At 37.6% G+C, this 27211-nt stretch overlaps 1 protein-coding gene across 1 annotated transcript; it reads left to right on the top strand.

Moving 5' to 3' along the window:
- Positions 1-4188: 4188 nt before the first annotated feature.
- On the top strand, positions 4189-27211 carry LOC115218100 (solute carrier family 25 member 46-like). Its single transcript, XM_029787886.2, is given in 12 exon segments — positions 4189-4349; positions 4449-4597; positions 14323-14362; positions 15873-15930; positions 17159-17192; positions 17195-17235; positions 18143-18243; positions 18436-18492; positions 19162-19219; positions 20864-21076; positions 21482-21859; positions 27144-27211. Coding segments are annotated over 11 exon segments (1161 nt in total). The 5' UTR covers positions 4189-4349; positions 4449-4458; the 3' UTR covers positions 27186-27211.

Raw genomic sequence — 27211 nt, 5'->3', positions numbered from 1 at the left:
AACTCCAACTTTATTGAAATAATATTTATTTTTACATGAGTTATATCACAATATTTGCATAATTACTTTGCTCTAGGTGTCGGGAAGACATTATGAAGGAAAGGGAAACGAAATTGAAAGAACAAGTAAAGAAACAGCAGCAACAACAACAACAACAATAATAACAATCCTTTCTACTAGAAGCACAAGGCCTCAAATTTGGGGGAAGGGACTAAGTCGATTACATCGACTCCACTGCTCAACTGGTACTTATCGATTCCAATGGTAACCATGGAATGTGAAGGTGACTGTAGAAAACTTAGTAGCAGTAATAAATAGTTTCTCCTTATCTAATACAAGCCAAAGTTAACAAATTCACCATTCAAAATAGTTTCAAAGGCGGAGGCAGTAATAAAAAGTTCTACTCAGGAATTTTTTAATGAATAGCATAAGACCTTTTGGCTTTCTCTTCTCTTAAATTCCGGCCTTCCTTTAGTATTCCTGTTGTTTTAGATCGCTGCATAGATATATGTATATATATAAGTATACTGTAAACTGTTAATATATATGCATAATGTAGGATATATTCTTTTATTCTTTTACTTGTTTCAGTCATTTGACTGCGGCCATGCTGGAGCACCGCCTTTAGTCGAGCAAATAGACCCCGGGACTTATTCTTTGTAAGCTCAGTACTTATTCTATCGGTCTCTTTTTGCCGAACCGCTATTATAAAAATATGTTAGGGTTATTTAATTTCTGAACGGTTTTGCTACCGTTTGTTTATGTAGTTTGATTTCTTTAGAGATGGGAGCAAAATTGATAATAGAGAAACTAAAATAAAACTTTGGAAAGAGCCTAAAGGGAGATAATTGAGAAAGACTTGAAAGTCAACGTAAGATCGTAATCATGTAAAGAAAAGTAAATATAACAAATAATCCGGAATCCTTGTCCGGTACCGGATCGATCGCATCCAATGGGTACTTACTGTTGAGCTATATCATGTAGATATAACAACAACAACAACAACAACAACAACAACAACAACAACAACAATAATAATAATAATAATAATTATAATTATAATAATAATAATGATAACAAATGCACTGAATCTGTACCAGGTAGTGACTCTCTTGGCTTTTGATCTTACCTGATTGGAAGTGCTATCATGTACATTGTTTTATCTTGGTATGAAATATGGGCTACAGCAAATATTCTGCTCAGTACAACGGATTTGCTTGTCAGTTGCTTGATCTTAACCAGTTGAGCATGTCTCTTAGTGGTTGACGATATGTGCATCTCCAGCCACGAGCAGAAACAGTGGGGGAACATTATAGCCATGTGTTGAGAAGAATTCTTTGGGATTTGGATAATCCACCTTTGGAAACATGGTTATTTCGTTTACCATCCTTAAACAACCCTTATTCAGGGATCTATTGAGGGGGATGGGCAACACAGCGTGAAGAAAATTCTAACTGGGCCATACCTGAAAGGTCATGTGCTGTTTAACTTGATATGAGATCACTATGTCACGCACATATGGTTGTGATTCATATGCCTGGTGTACTCTTATCAGACGGGTAGTCATGATGAGTATACTGGGTTTCGTATATTTTAACCCAGTGTCACTTTGATGGCATGCACTGCTCTCACACTCAACAACAACAATAATAGCTAAATTTTAGATATAATGATGATGATGATGATGATGATGATGATGATGGCGGTGGTGGTGGTGGTGGTGGTGGTGGTGGTGATGGTGATGATGATCCTTTTCTACAACTGACACAAAGCCTGAAATTTTCGGGACGGTGGGGTTAGTTGATAACATCGACCCCAGTACTTGACTGCTCTTTCTTTTTATTGATCCCGAAAGGATGAAAGGCAAAGCCAAACAGTTCGATTAAACTACATTTAGGCGGTACCTCAGTGTGGCTGCAGTCTAATGATTGAAACAAGTAAAATTTACGAGATAAAACACACACACACACACAGATAATTTAAACGAAAATGAGCTAAGAGAAAATAACTAGAAATGGCCAGTGGAATGTATTTTAACAATAAGGGCGAATAATGATATATTAAATACCATACATGCTTAATTTATTTAAATTGTCCCCGCTTTCAAAGATAATAGAACAATAGCATTGAGGCAGTTAAGATTGACACCAAATGAGGAGGGGAGATAATCTCAAGAATCAAGAATTCGCCAAACTGACATTCGGGTAAAAAAAAAATGAAGAAAAGATAGAAACACGTGTTCAGATAAAAAGACGACAGTGGACGCTTGTTTCTATCTCAATAGACGTCTCTAGTAGATGGGATACTTAGACATACAAAACAGAGTGGAACACATTTATGGCCTTTGAAATATATATACATGCATGCATGCGTACATACATACCTGCATACATACTTATGTATGTATCTATATGTGTATACATGCATACATACACACACACACGAGGGGTTGCTGTAAAGTTCCTAACTTTAAGGGTGTCACGAAAGGCCTGGTTGGAGGCCGAACCTTCCCAGTTCTTTTACGGGACTTAGAAAATCCGAAGGACTGCTGGAATATGTTGAATAAGATCATAATTTACTGATTCTCCTGTATTTTCTCTTAGCCAAAGCCAGGAACTTTTCAGCACACGAGGTATACCAAAAAATTTGACACCATTTGAGAGGTCCATTTCGGAGTGACTACATGGTCGAGAGAAATGAAACTTAATAGGCTTAATTTGGAATATAACAAGTTTTATTCTACAGATTTCCAACGAAAAACTCTGTGAGATGATAATTTTATAATGTTTCAAAGTTATCACGGTTCTTTGAGATGGCGCAGAACACCCTCACTTTTGGTGAGTCCCTTTCGCGTTTAATTGTGTCATGTGGATGAAAATACCGCTAAGCATTTGGCCCGGTGAGCTAACGATTCTGCCATCTCGTCCCTTTCCTTCTGCTAGAAATATCATCCAATTTGCGATGGAGTTTTGAATTAGTAGTCCGTTATCATCTCACGAGGGGAAAAAGAAGCGGTGGAAGGAGGGGTTAGATGTTTTACTTCACTTTTTAGTACTACTGTGTTTCAAACAACGAAAGATACAAGACTGTGGGGGAAAAAAAAAAAGCCCCCCACTTTCGTAACCTTTTCTTTTCGGCGGAGGTAAAGAATATGCACATCCACTGGTTTTCGGTATAACCCTAACCCTAACTCTAACTCTAAACCATAATCCTAACCCTAAACACCGGGTGTAAGTATTATTTACCTTCGCCTTCTTTTCTTATAAGGGCTTCTGATCCGAAACTGTACCCACATTTTTCTCCAATCACGACTATACCGACTAGGTCGTCTTAGCATTATAGAACCTTGGGAAAATTGGTAAATTTTCAGAGTAACACCTGCACGATTTTCACTAAGAAAAAAAAAAAAACTCAGATTTTTTTGCGTGGAATCAAGCACCCTGGCCTCCTAATATGCTGCAAATCCCTTATTTTGGTTCGGAAAGGTGGGGGCGAAGTGGGGAGAGCCTCCCCTCCGTCCCGAATTCATTGGAATTTTTTTTTTCGTTGAATGAATTCCTGTAACATCCTAATATGCCACAAAACCCTTTTTGGGGTACAAAAAACAGAGTGGGGTGAGGTGGAAGCCTCGGAAATTCCACTCACCCCACCTCCATTGACCTTTTCAGGATTAGGGTTTTAGGGTTAGCGTTAGGGCTAGGTTTAGGGTTTTAGGATTAGGGATTTATGGTTAGGGTTAGGGAAATCTGTCCCGGATTCATTAGAAAAAAATTACCGGAAAATCAATGCACTGGACCTGGCAGACCACAGCTTTCATAGTTCTGAATTAGTCTCATAAACCGGGAGGCCCTGGGGCAACTGTCCAAGGTACCCATGCCTTAAGACGACACTGCCTCCCCGATTATATCGCCTGAAAAGGAAAAACAAAGAAAAACAGAATGATCATAAACCAAGCTATTTCAAGTTCAAACTATAAATAAACAATCTCGCCCTTCCTATTTCTTATTAATTATACTTCCTGCTATAGGTACAAAACCTGAAATCAACTAGTAGTTTTATTTTATCAACCCCAAAAGGATGACAAGTAAAATCGACCCTTGAGGAATTTGAACTCCGAACGTAATACTGCTAAGCATATTTTTCCAGTGTGCTAACGATTCTGCCAGCTTCCGCCTTCCATCTGGTATCGATAATGAGCTGGAAAAAAAAAAATCTGTCAGAGTTATCTGTCCTTGCCCAAAAATTCTAATGGCGCTGACTTAGCTGCAGAATTTTTCTGTCTTCCCAGCAATATTTCTTATGTTTTCCGTGTCTTTCTACCACTGTCACATTCGATGATATATCTATTTGTAAGGATGATTTGTTTATTCGATGATATTTATACCGGAAACCTACGCTGCTTTTAGCTATTGTCTCTTTATCTTTGTTTTGTTGTTTCCTTTAATCAGAGATGTTAAGATGGGCACTCAAGTGATGGGTGATCAGCACTCGATGATGGACGAGAAAAGAAGTGTGTTTCAGAATCGACAGCCTATTCCTGAGCCTTCTCCTGTTAATTATTATGCAGCTTCACAACCACCTTCGCCTCGCCAGACAGGTGAGTGCTTTGCATTCATTCATTCATTCCCTTTATGTAACGAAAACAACCAAGTCGTTTTGACATCCGCCTTTTAATATATACACATATATATATATATAATTTCAGCAAAACAATTTAGATTCAAAAGAATATGGTACTTAACTTAGATGCACCAGAATGTTTTATGGTATTAAGAAAAAAGCAACAAGAATGGATCAGTAGTTTAGTACATTCTTGTTGCTTTTTTTCTTGTATATATATATATATATATATATGTATATGTATTGGAAGGTTTGGAGATGATGTACAGGTATTATATATATTAGAAGAAATGAGGTACTCAGAAAATCGGATGGTTTATATTTACAGATATTTATTGTTATATGATATATAAAAAATGTAATATACAAATAAATATCTGTAAATATAAACCATCCGAATTTCTGAGTACCTCATTTCTTCTAATACATACATACATACATACATACATACATATATATATATATATATATATATATATATGATTACTAACGTGAATAGATAATGAAGGGAATAAAGTCATGGAAAAGAAAAGCGAGAAGACATCGTAGTATTTCATTTACATATTAGAAATAATAGTTAAATTACTTTGACAAATGGAATTTTGAGTTGTCCATTAACTGACAGTACACGATTATAAGGTTAGTTAAATTAAAAGGCAACATATATGCATTCCACACACACACACATATATACACATACGTTTATATTTACCTATATACACATACATTATATATGCACATATACGCGCACACACACACATACACATATAGACACGTATATACACTTAGAAAGGCATTACACATGTGTGTAAAAAAATCCATTTTATTCAATGTCCAAAAATAATGAAATTTTAAACATACAATTCCACCTCGAACATTAATAAATCATTTTGGGACTTTCTATTTCCTGTGAATTCGAATAGATTAACGAATGGTTGTAATTTGCGAGGAAGTTAATTAGCAAAGCTTCTCTGGTCAGCGAAGTTCAAGTTTGTTTTCATTTCGAATAATGTCTATTTCACTATGCTTCATTTACGCCTAACGAGAAAGGCATGAATGTTACAAAGTCTCATTTCCCTCCTAATTCCTTACCAATCTATAAAAAAAAAATCCCCTACTGCTTGTTGTGTAAGAAAATCCAGTGAATTGAGATCTTCCTTTACTCATTCAAGATAACGTGCTTAAACCAAAAAAAAAAAAAAAATGAAAAAGCAATGAGGTGACCTTGTCTTGTACTGATCTTACAGTTTATATGTTATTCGTTTGTTTTGTGTGTGATTTATTTTGTTGTCTATTTTCATTGTTTTTGTTGTCTGACTGGTTGTTTTCCTGTATAATTTCAAACGTTTAGATATTTCCGTTCGATGTTTATACTTGGAGCAATTCTAAATTTCATTAAAAAAAGAGAAAAACGAACTATTTTTAAATAGGCAATATCTTATGTAAATCGTGAAAAATATATATAATTATAAAGAAGGTGGTGGTTGTTTAGCCCTCGGTCATCAGCTTCTGATCAACCAGATCTGTGGTAAAAATAATTCTTGTCGTGCCCATCCCATGAGTATCTAGTAATATGGGATATGTTTGCCCGCGCTCCTCCGTCCCTTTTACAAAACGTTAGGGTGTGGTTTGAGGTAAATTTGGCTGCTATTTCTAACATGTCGATCGACCACTGGTAAGCATCATTGCCTCCGAAATGGCCTGATGTCGATATTGCTATCATTTAACCCCAGGCAAAACCCTGATTGAGCAGACCTATGATCTATGCAAATTCCAGTCACGACTATCTCGTCGTTTTGTTTACCTGGGATTACGCGACCTAATGCATCGTATCGCTCTTGTAGTGTTTTGATTAAAGAGAGACTTTACCGTTATATGCAGTGGGTTGAGCAACCACCAGTAGTATTCCTTGTTGCGATCGTATACATCATTGTTAAAAATAATCTAGCCAGCCATCTTACAGTTCTTAAATGTATTCCAACTTCTAAACGATTGATTCTTTCAAATACGGGAATATTGAGCTACATTATTAGCTTCCACGCCCCCCACCTATATGAGCCGAATGCAACAAGTAGCCCAAGAAGTGCTTAATTATCGACTGCTGCTTTAATTAGCAGTTTAATTATGTAATGAATTAAGATTAAAATGGAACTGCAACATATATATAAGAGCAACAGGTATTTTAAAATACTATAAGACTTAAAATACTATAAGGCAATCACACGTAAGGTGCAATCTTTGGGAAGAACATCTTTGAAAACTGTTATCGGTATTATACGTTTGTCGTATCTTCTACCTTAACGTTAGTTATCTGTTATTTTTATCTTTCTGCCTACCTTACTCTTTTACTTGTTTCAGTCATTTGACTGTGGCCATGCTGGAGCACCGCCTTTAGTCGAGCAAGTCGACCCCAGGACTTATTCTTTGTAAGCCTGGTACTTATTCTATCGGTCTCTTTTGCCGAACCGCTAAGTTACAGGGACGTAAACACATCAGCATCGTTTGTCAAACACAGACACACAAACATACACACACACACACACACACATATATATATACATATACGACAGGCTTCTTTCAGTTTCCGTCTACCAAATCCACTCACAAGGCTTTGGTCGGCCCGAGGATATAGTAGAAAACACTTGCCCAAGGTGCCACGCATTAGGAACGAACCCTGGAACAATGTGGTTGGTAAGCAAGCTACTTACCACACAGCCACTCCTACGCCTAGTTATCTGTTATTTTTGTCTTTCTACCTTGAGAGTTTTCTATTAATTTTATCGTTAAATCAAGAAGCAAGCAATCTTAACAGTGAAACTAATTTGGAGATATAATTTATCTCTAATATTATTAATGCTCTTTGACTACATTGATATAACTTTATGAGGTGTTAATATGTTATATCACATTCGCTGCTCACCAAGCTATGGCTCAGTGGTTAGAGCACTGGGTTACAATCGTGAGGTAGTGCATTCAATTCCTGGATCGGGCTGTGTGTTGTGTTCTTGAGGAAGACACTTTATTTCACGTTGCTCCAGTTCACTCAGCTGTAGAAATGAGTTGCGACGTCACAGGTGCCAAGCTGTATCAGCCTTTGCCTTTCCCTTGGACAACACTGGTGGTGTGGAGAGGGGAGGCCAGTGTGCATGGGCGACTGCTGGTCTTCCACAAATAACCTTGTCCAGACTTATACCTCAGAGGGGAACTTTTTATATATGAAGACCAAGAAAAAATCTTGTGAAACAGGGTTTATTTTAATGAGCTACCTCTTGAAATCACCTGAAGAGATATATCTACACCGAGGGATACACCTAAACCAGATGTTCAGTATCCCACGTGCATGGGATTGGTGCTAGATTGGATCAAAACAATTGAAGTGATCAATAAAGGTTCTTGTATCTTGCATCTTCTGTCTCTCATTAATCAAATACACACACACACACACATGGCCGCAGTCTAATGACTGAAACAAGCAAAAGATAAATGATATACACAAGGTGCATTCCAGAAGTTTTGAGACTTTTTTCAGGAGAAATATTTATTAATTTCAAAGAAGTAGAAAACGCTAATCTCCTTCAAAGTAGCATCCTCTGACATCAATGCAATTGTAGTGCTTGTAGAAGGCGGCGAGATGGCAGAAACGTTAGCACGCCAGGCGAAATGCGTAGCCATATTTTGTCTGCCGATACGTTCTGAGTTCAAATTCCGCCGAGGTCGACTTTGCCTTTCATCCTTTTGGTGTCGATAAATTAAGTACCAGTGACGCACTGGGGTCGATGTAAAGGACTTAATCCCATTGTCTGTCCTTGTTTGTCCCCTCTATGTTTAGCCCCTTGTGGGTAGTAAAGAAATATATATATATAAGTGTGTGTGTGTCTGTCCTTGTTTGTTCTCTCTGTGTTTAGCTCCTTGTAGGTAGTAAAGAAATATGTAGTGCTTCAGCCACTTTGTAAAGGCCCCATGAAAGTCCTCTAAAGTGAAGAGATCCAAGACTCTTGTCACAACCTCTTTCATCTTCAGAACGACTGTACATGAGGTTGAGGAATTAGGGAAGTCACTGGGAGCAAGGTCTGGAATGTAGGGAGGCGAGGGACACTTTTGACGCCCATCTCTTTCAAGTAGTTGGTTAGCAGGATGTTTGTCACTGAGTACCCTGGAAACAAAAAACTTTGCTCAAATTTTATGCATGTTCAGATCTTCAAGAATAATTCTGTGTACAGTTGCCATACCAACTCCAAACTTTATGTTTATTGTCTATATAGACACACAACGGTCTTCACCCAGAAAATTGCAAATTTTCTCAGCCAGCTCTGGTGTTTTAACATCCCCACTCCCTCACATACCTCTCATCATCCTTCACCTCCTCTTTACCTTACACCTCTTGTGTCAGTGAAAAAACTAATCTGTCAGCAGTCAGGGACATTTCATAAGTTTTTGCTGCATTTTTGCTCAGTTTAACTCAAAACTTTATTGTATAAGCGAGCTTCCAAATTGTCTTCATGTTCCAACTGCATTCTGCAAACTAATCAGCTGTTAAAAGCAATGTTTAATAGGATGTGTTCAAAGTGCTGGTACAGCCATCTCCTTCAATCTGGAATAACAAAAGTTGGAAAATCAGTTCATTAGATGTATAGTAATGACATACTAAAATTTAAATAATTGAGGACAGTTATGAATGCTTCCTTTAAAAAGTCTCATAACTCACCTGGCATTAGAGCTCATTAGCTCTTATTTCTAGCAATGTTTTCTACCACCTTAGTCACATGTATGTTTGTGTGTGTATGGGTGATAGGTCTTTTATCTGACGTCACTTTGTCAAACGTCTTTTCATCCACGTCTTTTGGTCCGTCTTTTTGTCTGATGATGATTTTGTCCAACCACAAATCTTACCAATAAAATTCTCAATGATTATTTGATTTTGATGTTCACCTTGTTTTCTAAAGAGTTTATTTATAATTGGACAAAAAGCCGTGGGACAAAATATCATCGGATAAAAAAACATCAAAGTGAAGTTGAGCAAAGTGACATCAGAGGAAAAGTTGGGTCACAGTGTATACGTACAGGGTGCAATGGATAAATCGTCACAATTTTATATTTTCAATTTTGCGCATGCGTATTGTTTGTTTTTGATTTTGTTGTCTACACAGTATAGTAGGGTCAGTTGGACACTGTCTATGATAAAAACAGCACCATGGCACAATTCACTCTGTCAAAAATTTGGAAACAACATGTACTGCTTGGCGTTCATGTTGGAAGCTCCAGTACAAACAGAGGCTGAACACACAGAACAACTGTTGTCTTGCTGTGTCCTCAAAACATGTACTGAGAGTGATAAAAATCAGACATCCCATCAACATCATGGTGTTTGGAGTGATCACTAGTGATGGCAATGTTATGCCTCCATTCATCATCCTACACAGCCTCAGACTCAACACAGATGTCTACATCAAGTGCCTGCAAGAGGTAGTGTTGCTCTGGGTCAAGAGGGTGTCTGCTGGAAGACCCTATGTCTGGCAACAGGACTCTGCACCATGCTACACAAGCAGAAGAACCCAATCATGGCTGTCAGATAATTTCTGTGACCACATCACTCCTAACATCTGGCCACCTAACTTCTCAGTGCAACTCACTTAGTTATTATGCATGGGGTGCAGTTGAATGAGAGATCAACAAAACTCCTTAAAACACCAAAGATGAACTGAAGGCAAGGATTATGGTAGCATTCACCAACTTAAACAAAGAGACTGTCCAGAAGAGTTACAGGAGATTTCAAAGTCGTCTGGAGGCCATGGTTGAAGCCAATGGTGATTTTATTGAATAAATTTACTCTTTAGCATTTCAAGATATTTTTATGTAATTTTGGTAAATAAATCTGTTAAACTGAGATGTCAGTGTTATTTTCATTTTTGCATAATTTACATGACAATTTATTCCCTGCAACCATTATACAACACAGAATTTTGTCAGTGAACAGGTCATGGTTTCAAACTGACGAAAATATTTCAACAAATTAAATTTGAATGTTGAAGTGAATCTAACGGTTTTTGTGTGTTTTTAAATGGTTTATAAACACCTTCCATGCTGCAATTGTTTATATATATATATATATATATATATATATATATGTCCTGTTACTATTATTATTATTATTGTTTTTTCGTATTATTTTTGTATTTATATTCGTGTAACATCATCCATTTTTCCATCCTTGTTTCGTATACATTCGAAGCTTTTTTCCAAGGAATCTAATGCTCTTAGCTTAGTCTTTCCTTGGGGCTGACCAGATTGGAGCAATCTCAAGATTAATCAGCTGAAATTGCGAGGATGATCCGGTTCTTGACTGAAGATTAAAGGCTTTGAATGACCCATCCAGGTTTTTTGTATCGTCTTCTGGATGTTTTGCGTTCTTGTCCCATTTTGTATTTTTTTATATATGTATATATATACACACACTCATGCGCACACACACATTCACACATAAATAGGTGTAAGTGTAGTTGTGTGGTTGAGAAGCTTGCTTCCCAACCATCCATGTGGTCTTGGGTTCAGTTCCACTGTGTGGCACCTTGGGCAAGTGTCTTGTATTGTTCTAGGCTGACCAAAGCCTAATGAGTGAATTTAGTCGACAGAAACTGAGAGATGTTCACCTATAATGTATATGTGTGTGTGTGTATTTATGTGTGCCCTTGTCCTGATGCCATGGTTGTAAATGAGTGTCTTTAGAAAAATCTGCCTCACCAAATTTTGTCTGATCCATGCAAGCATGAAAAAATTGATCATTGAATGATGATGAATTGACCCCAGTATTTTTTTAAAGCTTGGTACTTATCTTATTGGTCTCTTTTGACGAACCGCTAAGTGATAGGGACATAAACACACCAACACTGGATATCAAGTGTTAGCAGGGGATAAACACAGACAAAAAGACACACACATGTATACGAACTTCATAAGACAGCAGCATCCAGAAATTTTTAGAATATAAAATTCATGGTGAGTTAGAGCTTTGAATGAACAAACAACAACAAAGTGGGCATACAGAGTAAATAATCAACAAAGACAAACAGTAAGGGTCGTTAGGCCAAGATAAATTGTAATGAGTAACGCCTGGGAGAAATTTTTTCAAGGAAATAGAATGATAGAGGAGGGCACGTAAAAAGCACCATCCGACCGTGGCTGTTCACCAGCCCCGTCTGGCACCTGTGCCGGTGGCACGTAAAAAGCACCTACTACACTCACGGAGTGGTTGGCGTTAGGAAGGGCATCCAGCCGTAGAAACACTGCCAGATCAGACTGGAGCCTGGTGCAGCCTTCTGGCTTCCCAGACCCCAGTTGAACCGTCCAACCCATGCTAGCATGGAGAACGGACGTTAAACGATGATGATGATGTGTGTGTTTGCGTATGTGTATGTATGTAGGCACAGGTTTGGCTGTGTGATAAGAAGCTTACTTCGAAACCTCATGGCTCAGGGTTCAGTCCCACTGTGTGGCATCGTCAATGAGAGTCTTCTACAATAGCCTTGAGCTAACCAAAGCCTTGTGAGTGGATTTAGTAGACAGAAACTGAAAGAAGCTCATCATATATATATGTTAATTATTAAAATTTAAATAAGTGTGTATCTAGGAACAATTCCTTTACATAGAAATACAAAATTAGCAACCCAGCAATAATTCTTTCTATACCAGTATATATTTCTTTACTACCCACAAGGGGCTAAACACAGAGAGGACAAACAAAGACAGACAAACGGATTAAGTTGATTACATCGACCCCAGTGCGTAACTGGTACTTGATTTATCGACCCCAAAAGGATGAAAGGCAAAGTCGACCTCGGCGGAATTTGAACTCAGAACGTAACGGCAGACGAAATACTGCTAAGCATTTCGCCCGCGTGCTAACGATTCTGCCAGCTCGCCGCCTATACCAGTATAGTGTAAGTTCCTCCTGCTCATCATCATTATTTAACATCTGCTTTCCATGCTGGTATGGGTTGGATGGTTTGCCTGAGGACTGGCAAGCCAGTAGGTTGCACCAGGCTCCAATATGATCTGGCTAGGTTTCTACAGCTGAATGCCCTTCCTAACACCAACCACTCTGAGGGTGTAGTGGGTACTTTTTATGTGCCACCGGCATGGGAGCCAGTCAGGGGACACTGGCTGGTTTTTATCAGTATGTATTTAGACATACTGTTGAAAAAGTCATTTATTTTCATAAATGCCATTCTAATCTTATCATTGACAGTTTGGGAAGTGAGGCAGTCTAGAGAAATTCTTAACTAACAATAGAAGCAATCAGTTCAATCTTTATGCCAAGTTGTTATAAAAGCCCTTGTGGGACTAATTTTACAGTGGAACTATATCTTTTATCTGTTACTTGTTTCAAGCATTAGACTGTGGCCATACTGGAGTGCCACCTAAAGGATTTAGTCTAACAAATCAACTCCAGTACTTATTTTTTTAAAGTTTGGTACTTATTCTGTTGGTCTCTTTTGATGAACCAGCAAGTTATGGGGAAGTAAACAAACCAATACTGGTTGTCAAGCAGTGACCAAGAGCACAAACATAAAGACACACACACACACACGTATCTGTCTGTCTTTCCATCCATCTGTACATTTATACATGTGAACACACACACACACAGAGTTTCCAAACAGTTTTTATCGATCATATTCACTCATAAGGCATTTCTTAGCTCAGGGCTATAGGTGCTGCACAATGGGACTGAACCTGAAACCACATAATTGCAAAGCAAGCTTCTGAATCACACAGCCACATCTACACCTAAAATTTATATAATGTTTCTGGAATGATGGCATTAGAAAGTTTGCCAGACTCCAGGTTGTCTCTTTTTGTTTCACCCCTGCACTGTATTGCATATGACACCTCAGAGTTCCAGATATGACTTGGACCAATTTTTCTGTCTTTCATTGTGTGCTTCTGCCACATCTATCTTTCATCATTAAATCATAATCTTACTGCAATTATAATACAACAATAGCAAGCATTTTAAGATCATTTCCATAAACTTGTAGGCCCCGTGATATTTTTCTCCATCTCGCCTTGTCCTCTACATTCCCTACTGTCAGCTCCCTTGATCTCATTTCCTCATCCATCACTTCATCCCATTTCCCTTCACAACATGCTTCACAGACTCTATTTCCCAACATCCTCTGGAATTCATTGCCTGTCTTCTCTTTCAGTGATATTTCACTCATCCATTGCAAATATAATATTTGGTATTAATAAATTCCTGATCTTAGGGTGGTGAGCTGGCAGAATCATTAGCACGCTGGGTAAAATGCTTTGCAAGCATTTCATGTCTTTACATTCTGAGTTCAAATTGTGATGAGGTTACCTTTGCCTTTCATCCTTTCAGAGTTGATAAAATAAGTACCAGTTGAACACTGAAGTCAAAATAATCAACTTACACTCCACCCCTGAAATTGCTGGCCTTGTGCCAAAATTCGAAATTAATATTGTTGTTTTCCTGATCTTAGCAAAAAAAAAAAAAAATCAAACTGTAAAACAATGATAAAAAAATGAAAATGATGTTAAAGAAGGTTATAATCCAAGAACCTTTACTGTAGTTGAGCTTCAAGTTAACCAGTCTTGAAATTATTTTTTTCTTAATCTTTTTATTATTTGCTGTATTATTTCTTTTCGTCTGTTTAATTATTTCTTTCTTCTTGTACTTTATAGATATTGTCCGTTTTACTGGCATGGCAGTCGGAATATCAAGGTAAAGTAATAAATTCATGTTCTTTCTTGTACTTCACCTTATAATAATAATAATAATAATGATAATAATAATAATACAGGAAACCCAAAAATGGCAGAAATTCAAAAGATAGTGCTCATGGGAACTGCTCATATCCTACGCAAAATACTTTCTATGTAATCTCAAGGTTTAAAACAAACATAATTTTTTTTTTTTAGACATCCACTAGTACAACACCAAAAAAAAAACAACCAAATATATGGCACACTAGGCATAACAACAACATGAACTTCCAACCTGTTGCCTCTTGAGGTCTCTGGGTGAGACTTGGAGCCAACTTGTACAAATATAAAGCAAAAGTCAAACATAGAATAATAATAATAATAATTATTATTATTATAATAATAGTAGTAGTAGTAGTAGTTGTAGTAGTAGTAGTAGTAGTAGTAGTAGTAGTTGTAGTAATGCAATAGAAGGTAGATTGTATGTTTATCTGCATGCATGGTAAAGAAATTCGTTTTGTTATCACATGAGTTCAGGTTTAGTTCCACTGCACACCACCTTTTCCAACTCAGAACATAAAGCACCAGAAGAAATAAGAAATGTCACTTGCATTTTGGTCCAGCACAGGAGCGGTACTGCAGCTTGTGAATAGTGATAATGAATTTTTATCTCAGAAATTTTCAGTAGGTTTAACTTCATGAATCTCAGCAGCTAGTCTAAAACCTTTAGCCCCTCAGTTTTTCGGTTACGACGACGAGGGTTCCAGTTGATCCGATCAACGGAACAGCCTGCTCTTGAAATTAACGTGTAAGTGGCTGAGCACTCCACAGACACATGTACCCTTAACGTAGTTCTCGGGGATATTCAGCGTGACACAGAGAGTGACAAGGCCGGCCCTTTGAAATACAGGTACAACAGAAACAGGAAGTAAGTGTGAGAGAAAGTTGTGGTGAAAGAGTACAGCAGGGATCACCACCATCCCTGTCGGAGCCTCGTGGAGCTTTAGGTGTTTTCGCTCAATAAACACTCACAACGCCTGGTCTGGGAATCGAAACCGCGATCCTACGACCGCGAGTCTGCTGCCCTAACCACTGGGCCATTGTGTCTCCTGTTTTAAAATAATGAAATAGTATTTGAGTGTTTAATGTTATTGCAAGTAGTTCCTTTTCACTTGGCTTTGTGGTTAGGGCATTCGGCTCACACTCAAACTCCACCTGTCTAACACCCGTGGAGGTGTTTACAAAGTCAGAAAACAGCACAGTTCCCATGACTTTTGGAAACATTTTTTCACGCTAAGAGTTGCTGAAGCATGGAACAAACTGCCGGCATCAGTTGTTAATTGTCGGAGCACTGCATCCTTCAAAACTTCCATGCTTCCTGAGATTCGCCAACTCTACACCTGATATATATATATATAATGCATTTTATACTTTTTTTTTTTAACACTCTTCTTTTTACTTAATTAGTATTTCAAATATCACTCAAGTCTTATCTAAAAATGAAATATTTATTATCTATTTCTTTGCAGCCTATTTGCTGAGAAGCTCCTTTCACATCCCTGCATTGTGTTGCGTCGACAGTGCCAGGTAAGTGCATTACCATTTTGTACTCACTCTCAGAAATGTGTTGTGATTTTTAAAATTTTTTTTGTGATATTATAAATTACTTTGTTTTAATACAAGTTATGAGAAATAACATTGAAATATATCAAGGTACCCAACCACCTCTTCCCTTACCTGCACCTCTATCTATTTGTCAGTGTCTGTCTGTCTGTCCATCCATGTATTCATGTATATATCTGAAAGTGCATGACTGCTGCACTCATGATCGTTAGATCGTGGGTTCAATTCTCAGACCAGGTGGCATGTTGTGTTCTTGGGCAAAACACTTCATTTTTATGTTGCTCCAGTCTCCCTATTGGTTAGAGGGAGAATGTTGGCCAACTCACCTAGTCAGTGGGGTGGCATCATTCAAAAGATAAAACAATGCAAAGTGCATTGTGACTAGCGATATGTAACATCTGAAAGTCTAGTCAGTCATGTGATCACATGATATCATCATCATCATTTAACATCTGTTGTCCATGCTGACATGGGTTGGATGGTGTGATCAGAGCTGGCAAACTAGGGGACTGCACCAGACTCCAATCTGATTTCACATGGTTTCTATGGCTGGATGGCCTTCCTAATGCCAACCCCTATACAAAGTGCTGGGTGCTTTTACATGGCACCACACGGGTGCTTTTACATGGTGTGCACTGGTGCTTTTAAGTGGTACCACACAGGAACTTTTACAATATATAGACATATATATGTATAAAGGGAAAGTTTACGAAAATAAACAAAAGACGTAGGCAGTTGGAGTACAAACAAACAAATGTATTAGTATAGCGCTCAGGAATAGAAAAAGTCTTTTACGTTTCGAGCCTATGCTCTTCGACAGAAAGATACACAGAAAAAAACAAGGAGAGAAAAAAAATGCATGTAGGAGCTAACGATCTATCATATATATGTATATCTGTCTGTCCACCTCTCACCCTACTACCATGCAATGTCAAAACAAAGACACACACACATGATGATCTTCTTTCAGTTTGTCTGCCAAAAAGCACTCACAAAACTTGCGTTGGCTTGTGCCTATAGTGGAAAACCTTCAAGGTAGCAAGCAAGCAGGACTGAACCTGAAACCTTGAGTTTGGGAGATAAACTTCTTAACTACTTAGCTATGCTTGAACTTATCTATTATTCCTCATTCAAATTTGCTTTCTCCAGTGCCTGTATTTAATGTTCTTTCTGTTACAATTTCTATCTTCAGGTCCACTATAATGCAAAATCTTACCATTTAACTCCCTCACCCTGTTCCAAATAATTGTAAACCTGCAACAGAAACAGGTAAGTGTTTTCTTTCTTCTTTTTCCATCATTTAGCTCTGACTTTCATCACAATCACTTTCATAGCAGCTGTTGCTTTTCTCATTGTTACCAACATAGTTGTCATCATCATCATTGTTTAACATCTACTTTCCATGCTAGCATGGGTTGGACGATTTGACTAAGGACTGGTGAACCAGATGGCTGCACCAGGCTCCAATCTTGATGTAGCAGAGTTTCTACAGCTAGATGCCCTTCCTAATGCCAACCACTCTGAGAGTGTAGTGAGTGCTTTTTACGTGCCACCAGCACAAGGCCAATCAGGCGGTACTGGCAACAGCCATGCTCAAATGGTGTTTTTTATGTGTCACCTGCACAGGAGCCAGTCCAAAAGCATAGGCAACAACCTCACTCGAATGTTTTTTTACATGCTACCGGCATTTTTACGTGCCACCTGCACGGAAGCCAGTCATCTACTCTGGCAGTGATCATGCTCCCAGATGGTGCTCTTAGCGCTCTACCTATACAGGTGCCAGTCATCGAATTTGATTCAATTTCGATTTCACTTGCCTCAACAGGTCTTTGCAAACAGAGTTTAGTGTCCAATGAAGGAAAGGTATGCATAAGTGGGCTGGTTACACCCCTGGCATAGGCCATGGGTTATGGTCTCACTTGGCTTGCCGGGTCTTCTCACTTGGCTTGCTGGGTCTTCTCACTCACTGCACATCTCCAAAGGTCTCAGTCACTAGTCATTGCCTCGGTGAGGCCTAATGTTTGATGGTCATGCTTCACCACCTCATCCCAGGTCTTCCTGGGTCTACCTCTTCCACAGGTTCCCTCAACTGCTATATATATATATATTATATGTATTTATTTATGTATAAAGTAACCACTTACATGTACAGATTTAAAAAACAATTTTATTGCAGGGCTCTTCTGCTCTTTGGAAAGGTGTAGGCAGTATGTTTGTGGTGAAAGGATTACTGCTAGGGACAGAAACCATTATTGATGAAACTACATGGCTCCCAAAGTAAGTTCCATTTTCTGTTGTATTTTGGAAGGTTTTTGCCGTTGTTTTTACTGCATTTCAATACATTTTCATTTTTGCATGAACATTCAAACTGTGTTTTGTTGTTTATTATTATTATATCACTTACAGTGTGCATGATGACTTAGGACGAGCTTACCAAGTTGTTTGAAATGTTTGGTCATCTCTTTTCAGGGAAATCTCGGCTCACAGTTCTTTAAAGAAATACGTTGAACATTTGCTTCTGAAAGGGTAAGCAAGCACAACCTTGAAATGTACTCTATCTGTTGATATTTGGAATATTTTTTTAATCCTCTCTCTCTCTCACACACACACACCATCATCATCATCATTGTTTTATGTTTACTTTCCTTGCTGGAATAGATTAGACAGGTTGTCATGGCTTGTGTCGTTTCTTAATTGGAATTACTCTCCTCCTGGCATTGTAGGATCACATCTCACTTTTACTTTTTGTTTTTATTTTTATAGCCAGAAGCCCTTTCTATTGCCAACCACTTAATAGATTGTACTGAATACATTTTATTGTGGCACCAGCACTAAAGAGGTTGTCATGTTCTTGACAAAATTCAAGGGTCCTTTTAACCTTTCACTGTCTCCACTCATTAACTGACTACTTTACAGCATGCAATGGGTACATTTTATCAGGCACCAGCCAAAGAATCCTTACTACTCTTTCATGGAAACAGACAGAATTCTACTCCCTTCAAAAAAATGACCTCATTCAATATGTAGAAATGGTGTAGGTAGAAATTCCATGTGGTGTGGCTAGTGCAAATTAATCTGAAACATGTGTATATAGACCAAATTAAATTCAGCATGTTATATGTTGTGTGGTAGATTTTAAAATCGGTACATGTGGTTGATTAATTTATATTTTTCTTTTCCATTTTTCTTTTTCAGAATTTCATTTGCAGTCAACACACCTTTTTATGCTGCGGTTCTTATTGAAACTGTCCAGGTAAAAATATAGTGTTACTTTGATCCTGTTACTTATTAAATAATAAAAATCCTTTATTATCTGATACCTGTCAGTTTTGATTTGGATATAACACTTTTGGAATAGTTTAGCACTTATATTTCCATGGTTCAGATTACACTATAACTCTCTCTCTCTTTCGGAGAGGCACAAGCACCTACATGCACATATACACACACGGCAGTAACTTCCACCTACCGAATTCAATCACAAAGCTCGGTCGGCTCGGGGCTATAGCAGAAGACACCTACCCAAAGTGCCACACAGTGGGACTGAACCCGAAACCATATAGCTAGGAAGCAAGCTCCCTAACCACACAGCCATGCCAGCGCCTACTAACTTAGCTTTTTTCTCCATACTATTTCACGTAGAAAAAATTTGGTTTGAGAGGCAAAAATCAACTAAGTTGGGAATTTGGTCTTAAATAACACCAAGGAATGAGAGAAAGCAAGCACATTGTGACTAGAAATATATAACAACACCTGATAGTCTGATTGATACAGTTATACAGTAATATTATATAGGGTAAAGATCCCCTTTGGTCATGAATGACCATGGGATTGCACCTTAGAAAATTACCCCCCGAGGCCCAAGTCCGAGCAAGGTTGTTTATGGAAGACCAGCAGTCACCCATGCATACCAGACTCGTCTCTCCACGCGACTGATGTTATCCAAGGGAAAGGCAAAGGCTGATACAGCTCGGCACCAGTGACATTGCAATTCATTTCTACAGCTGAGTGAACTGGAGCAACGTGAAATAAAGTGTCTTGCTCAAGAACACAACACGCAGCCCGGTCTGGGAATCAAAGTCACTACCTCATGATTGTGAGCCCACTGCTCTAACCACTGAGCCATGCACCTTCACATAATGTTTTATAGTTATTATAGAGTTATACTTTTTTACAGTGGTGTTAATAATTGAAGTGAGATGCAATGGTTACATCCAAATATTGAAATTTTAATAAGGGTGAAACAGCCCCTCTAATGATGCTACATTGTGACTTTGAAACAGTGCCACAAACTATGGCACAGTTATTGTGATGATGCCTTGTAATGCAAGAACCATGCATGAGACCTTAGCTACATGTAAAGATGTAAAGTTGATTCAGTAAGATAGAAAGATGGACTTGATTTTTTTTAGAAACTTACCATAAGTCTATACAAAGAATGATAATGACAAGCCCTTAACCCCTTGGGGCATGTGATGGGTGCTGTGCAGCCTGCTGTATATCTTGAGTGAGAAAGACTGGTGGAGCCCATCCTTCTCCAGGCTAAACTCATTTGTACAGCTGAATGGACTGGAGCAATGTGAAATAAAGTGTTTTGCTCAAGAACACAATGGATCACCCAGTCCAGGGATTGAAATCACAATCTTACAGTTGTGAATCCAGCATGCTAACCACTAAGCGATGCACCTCCACCAATGGTACTCATTTCTACAGCTGAGTGGACTGGAGCAGCATGGAATGAAGCTTTTTGCTCAAGAACATAATGAATTGCCTGGTTCAGGAATTGAAACTACAATCTTATGATCTTGAGTCCAACAGCTTAACTACTAAGCCATGCACCTCCACTCTATATAAAGATTATTAGCAATTAAATTTGATTTTTCTCTCATTCTTTCAGAGTGATATTGGTGGAGACAAACCAGGTTTATTTGATTGTGTCAAAGAAGGTGTTACACGAGTTGTTGGCATTGGCATGCCACAGACAACTCGGTTATTACCAATCTACAAACTGATGTTACCAACAGCTACGTATTGGCTTTTGGACTATATCACCACCTCTATTGCTCAATACACAGTTATGTCTGCAGTACGATCTGAGCAGCAAGATCAGGTAAACAGATTTGTATCTTCATTTGTTGATTTAATGTTGATTATTTTCCCTGCAACTTACTGGTTCCCTCTTATAGCTGTCCATGCCAGCATGGAAAGAAGATGTTAAATGATGATGATAATGATACTAATGATATATATTTGAAATCAGGTTTTTAACACAAGTCTGTGAAGAGATTTCATCTCAGACAATTCTGCAACATCATGCCTTATAATGGTGTGCATACATCTAGTATGATATACAGATGGCAACTTTAATTTAATGCTGTTTTATTTGTGTACACTGAATATATCAAAAGTATTTTTCTCCTTTCCTTAAAATATTTGTTTTTGGCTCAGTTTCATTTTGCAGCATTTGATCCTAATATTTATTCTCGCTTTCCCCCTTTTATTTTACATTTTCTAGGAAATGGATGGTGTTAGCGTATATCAGACGTGTTTCCCAGAATTATTAGCACAGTACACTGGTGGGCTTTTGTCCAATGCCTTACTGTTTCCCCTGGAAACTGTACTTCACCGACTTTATCTTCAAGGAACTCGGACAATTATTGACAATACAGACAATGGGCTTGGAGTTATCCCCATCAATACCAAATATGAAGGTGTTATTGACTGCTTTAAAAGTATTTTCTTTGAGGAAGGGGTGTTTGGATTTTACAAAGGCGTTGGAGCATTAATTCTACAATACGCTCTCCATGCTTTAATTTTGAAAGGAGCCTTCTTTCTGTTTAACACATTCACTAAAGATATGACGCCACAACGGAAAGTACCAGCATCTCAAACTGTAAGTAAATTTCTCTCATCAAACATAGCATCTCATTTGTAACCTGTGTGATGGTCGTCGTCGTTCTTTTACAGCATTTTCTAGTATACAAGTTGAATTAGTATACAGGGTAAACATTCAAATATCGTCACTGTCTTTCCAAATCTTGCTACATTGGTTTATAAATCAAACTATCTTTCTTTTTTTGGCTGTAAATTTGGTCTGAAAAATTATGACTTGTAGCACGTAAAAAGCACCATCCAATCGTGGCCATTGCTGGTGGCACGTAAAAAGCACCCACTACACTAACGGAGTGGTTGGCGTTAGGAAGGGCATCCAGCCATAGAAACATTGCCAGATCAGACTGGGCCTGGTGCAGCCTTCTGGCTTCCCAGACCCCAGTTGAACCGTCCAACCCATGCTAGCGTGGAAAGCGGACACTAAATGATGATGATGATGATGATGATGATGGAAAATATATGTCATACGACACATTTTTGAATGAGGCATGGGGAGGGTGGGGTATGTAGTCAAAAGCAATTTTGAAGATGATGAACATTAGTGTTAAATGGTAAGAGGTTTTGAAACCTCGTCCTATTTTTAAAATTGTTTTCGGGAAATGGCGGGTGCCGTTTGATTCCCCCATTCATTCATATATTTTTCATTTCGTCTCATTAATGTAAATGTCCAGCCCGCAGCTACATCTGTGTAATGCCCTTGTGGCAAATTATATGAATTGTATGATGGAAAATATAGTAGCAACGTTAGAATGTTGAAAAATTGATTTGAGTAACTGCTGTTCCATTTCTGATTGGATAACTTCTAATAACACTTACTTCTTCCCCTTATCACTATTTTAACATCTACTTTTAACTGCAATTTTATAATATAGACCAAAGGCTCATTGATCATAATAGAATTCTTGAAATACAATGTCTGTAACAGAAGAAGAATTGCTAACTACTCAGCTGGTTTTCTTGTGTATTCTCAACTTGGGTCATCTGTACTCTCTTTAAATTATGTAAATTAAATAGTGGCCAATGCTTTTCAAGAATTTGGTAGACAGTACCTACTGAAAGCCCATAGTGTGTGTATATGCATGGATGGATGGATGTATGTACGTATATGCAAATATGAGAAAGTGGATGTTAAAATGATGATGATAGTCGAAGGGTTTTTAACTCAGTATTTTGAACACATGGAAACTTACTGGCATTTATACATATATAACTGCTTCTGATATGGTCAACCCATCTACATTGCCTTCATCTTTGACACTTTGTCCACACACCTAGCATTGTAAAAGTCTTTTTTTTTTTCCCACTTTTTTCCAAGACACAAATCAATTTATTTGTCCATATTTTGTGGCATACAAGTTGAATTTTTCAGACCAAAATTTGCAGCCAAAAAAGGTAGATCAACTTATACACCAAGACAACTTAGGAGGACCAGGAATTCCAAGTGAAATTCTGCAAAATTTGGAAAGATAGTGACTGTGTTTGAATGTTTACACTACACACTATGTTGACTTGAATGCTGGAAAATACAGTAATATCCATTTTCTTATGCTCTTACAGCTTGGATGGAAATTGATTTTAAGGCTGGATTTTACAACCGGAGTATCACCTGACTGGCCCTCGTGCCGGTGGCATGTAAAAGCATCCACTACAATCTCAGAGTGGTTGGCATTAGGAAGAGCATCCAGCTGTATAAACTCTGCCAGATCAGATTGGAGCCTGGTGCAGCCATCTGGTTCACCAGTCCTCAATAAAATCATCCAACCCATGCTAGCATGGAAAGTGGACGTTAAACGATGATGATGTTCTTTTGTTCACTATGTCTCACCTGTTTTTTTATGCAAATCAGTGTTACCATCATGCAAGCCATGGCATTAAAACGATGACAATGAATAATCTTTTGTCATGTCTCAGATACTAAATTCATAATGAACTTTGCTATTTAACTAAAGCCATCCAAATTCTTAATTATTTTCAAAACCATTTAAGATAAAGGCATTGTATTTCATTGGAAATATGGTCACAAGATGTTTGAACCATATTTTAATGTTTTACTATATCTGATATTTGCTGAATTGAATTGTCAACAAGTCTCTGTATGGTTATTTGATATACTAGAAAAAGCAGTTAGATCTGCAAATTTGCATCCTGTCTGTTTTAAAAAAAAAGGGCCAATATTTGACAATGTTGTGTAAACTATACCATGTTTGCTTTATATATATATATATATATATATATATATATATATATAATGAACTGCTTCAGACTAGAATACTTTTGATTGTTGATTTTCTTGTTCAGAGTTGACCTGGGGTCAAACAACTTCATCCCACCTTTCAGATCCTATTAAGAGTTATGTGTAGTTGGAAGTTGATATTTGTCATCATCATTATCTTCATCATCACTTTAACATTCATGTTTACATGCTTAATTTGGTCAGACAGAATTCATTTCTATAGCTTGAACTCCTTCTTGTTGTTAACCCTTACTTGTTTCCAAGCAAGGTAATACTGAATTTTCTGGTATACAAGTCATTATATATAGTGTAAACATTCAGACATCGTCTCTGTCCCTCTAATTCCTGCTGCATTTTACAAGGAATTTCTGGTCTTCCAAAGTCATCTTGGTATATAAATTGACCTACCTTTGTTTTTGGCTGTACATTTTAGTCTGAAAAATTTGACATATATGCTGGAAAGTACAGTGTGTGCAATCAATATCGAACATCTATGTATATATCTATATCATCTAGACTATTTGTTGTGATATTCATGGTGTGAGTAAAGATGTGGTTGGCATTAGGAAGGGCATCCACCTGTAGAAACACTGCCAGATCAGGCTTCCCAGACTCCGGTCAAACCGTCCAATCCATGCTAGCATGGAAAGTGGACGTTAAACGATGATGATAAAGTCAATGTTGTATATAGTGTAAACATGCAAACATCATCACTATCTTTTCAAATCCTGCTGTATTTCACAAAGAATCTTTGCTTCCCCAAAGTCATCTTCGTGTATAAGTTGACCTATTATTTTGGGTTGTAAATTTTTCTCTGAAAATTTCAACTTGTATGCTGGAAAATACTATAAGTAGAATCACTGCTATATTTCTGTGATTCCAACTAGGGTCCATATAAAATTTTGTTGTTAAAATCTATGTGCAATAATTTTGCTGTACTTCTACAGCACACAAAATATTTTGAACAATTTTTTGTACAGTTCCTAATAATATTTAATTGTAAAACTATAATAGGATTTTTTAAAACATCAAATTGATAGGAGGGTCCATCCGAGTAAAATAGAAATTTAAGGGGTCCATAGTTAAAAAAATATGATTAAGAAACACTGATCTAGACTATTTGTGATATCCATGATGTGAGTAAAGATATTGTATTTTCCGACATACAAGTCAACATTGTATATAGTGTAAACATTCAAGCATTGTCACGGTCTTTCCAAATCCTGCTCTGTTTCACATGGAATTTTTGGTCCTCCAAAGTTTCTTGGTTTATAACTTGGTCTGATAAAGTTGACTTGTATGCTGGAAAACACGGTACTTGCTCATGGCCAGACATGTTTCCATGGGGAATAGGAAACAAAGGATACTGCTAGTATGACTATCATGTGATGTCAAGGCAAGAGGACACAAATACACCCATGCACAATACATATATATATATATATATATATATATATAGCTAAATAGCAATATGCCATGCTTGAAAAAACCTATCCATCTCAGTTTAAATGCCGCCCCTATCAATTCTTTGTTCATAACTCATCTTCCAACACCCATTTCTACATCAGTCTTCTAATTGAGGTACCACTCAATCAGGTGCTGTAAGTGATACCATTTATCATCCTTCTACACTTCACATTATATCCTAATTACTATTCTTCGTCACCTCCTTCTCCCTGACCCACTCCCATTACCTTCATTTCTCCTCCCCCAAACTGATATTCACTGCATCCAACTCAATCCCTATCTCAAATCATGTCATAGTCTCACAAACTTACCTGCTCACCCACCCTTTCCATTTCCTCTGTTCATAGCCTTTCTCACATTCACCTTGTACCATAAGGGTATGCTCCCTTCATCTCTCTCTTTCCAGCTGGTGAAACCTTGTTCTCCTCTGCAGCAAGACACCTGTTGCAGTCTCTCCATCATATTTTCACTTCTTCCAATACTCTACTCTGTTGAGGAGGTCTTGTCTTGTGAGTACTTGGTGATCTTGTTAATGCTAGTGCCACAAAAAATGAAAAAAGGACCCAATACACTGGTTAGTGATTGGAAGGGCATCCAGTTGTAGAAGCTATGCCAAAGGAGACATTGAAGCTTGGTGCAGCACAATTAGGTCGATAGTTTGTCAAACCGTCCAACATATGCCAGCATGGGAAAACAGATATTAAACAATGATGGTATATATATAGTTAATAAAAAAAACATATATCAGAAAGAAGCACGCTCTAAAAAGTAGAGCATTAATTATTACAACAAAATTTTATATAGGGTTACCCAAAGTTTTGGCTTCGTGAGTGCGAAACCTTGGGTAACTCTATATAAAATTTTGTTGTAATATATATATATATATATAAAATAATGAAGGCAGCTATATGCAATATAAAACCTAAAAGGTAAAAATTCAAGTCACTAATTATGACTGATAGTGCAGGGTAGCACTTAGATTGCTAGAAATAAGAGCTAAAAGCCCTTATACCCATAGGAAGCACAAGTCTATGCACTGATATAATATATATAGAGGATCTCTCAGTTATCTGTCTACCACTCAGAAGGCTTTGGTTGGCCTGGGGCCACAGTAGAAGACACTTGCTCAAAGTGCTATGCAGTGGAACTGAACCCAAAACCAAGTGATTGGGAAACAAACTTCTGAACCACACAGCCATACCGGCACCTAAATGTCTTAACTCTTTAATTGCGAAATTAAGTTCCGTGGTTATTCCAGTAATGCTATTAAATATCTATGAAAAAACAGAATTGGTATTTTCTGCAAGTCACGTCTTGACATCTCAACAGAAATTTCTTTCAATCATGGCATTCCTCAGTAAAAGATAGATTGGTATATATAATTGCTTTCCATGGTTAAGAGTAATGAAATTTTGAATGGATATATCAAAAGTTTTAATTATTTACAGCATGCAGAACTGATGAAAGGATACAAAGAACTAACTTCAGAACCTGTTATTTCATGTTATAGATAATGCCATTTTTTTTCTTGTTTTTTAACCAATTTAAATAAAGAATTCCAACATTGTTTTATTTTCTTTTTCAGCCGGCAGAAGATTTTAATCCATTCCAGCCTCGTTACAATTAACTCTGTGATTTCCCAGAACCAAAAAA

This window comes from Octopus sinensis, linkage group LG12 (assembly GCF_006345805.1).
Source record: "Octopus sinensis linkage group LG12, ASM634580v1, whole genome shotgun sequence".
NCBI lineage: Eukaryota > Metazoa > Mollusca > Cephalopoda > Octopoda > Octopodidae > Octopus > Octopus sinensis.
This window is presented reverse-complemented; position numbering and strand designations above follow the sequence as displayed.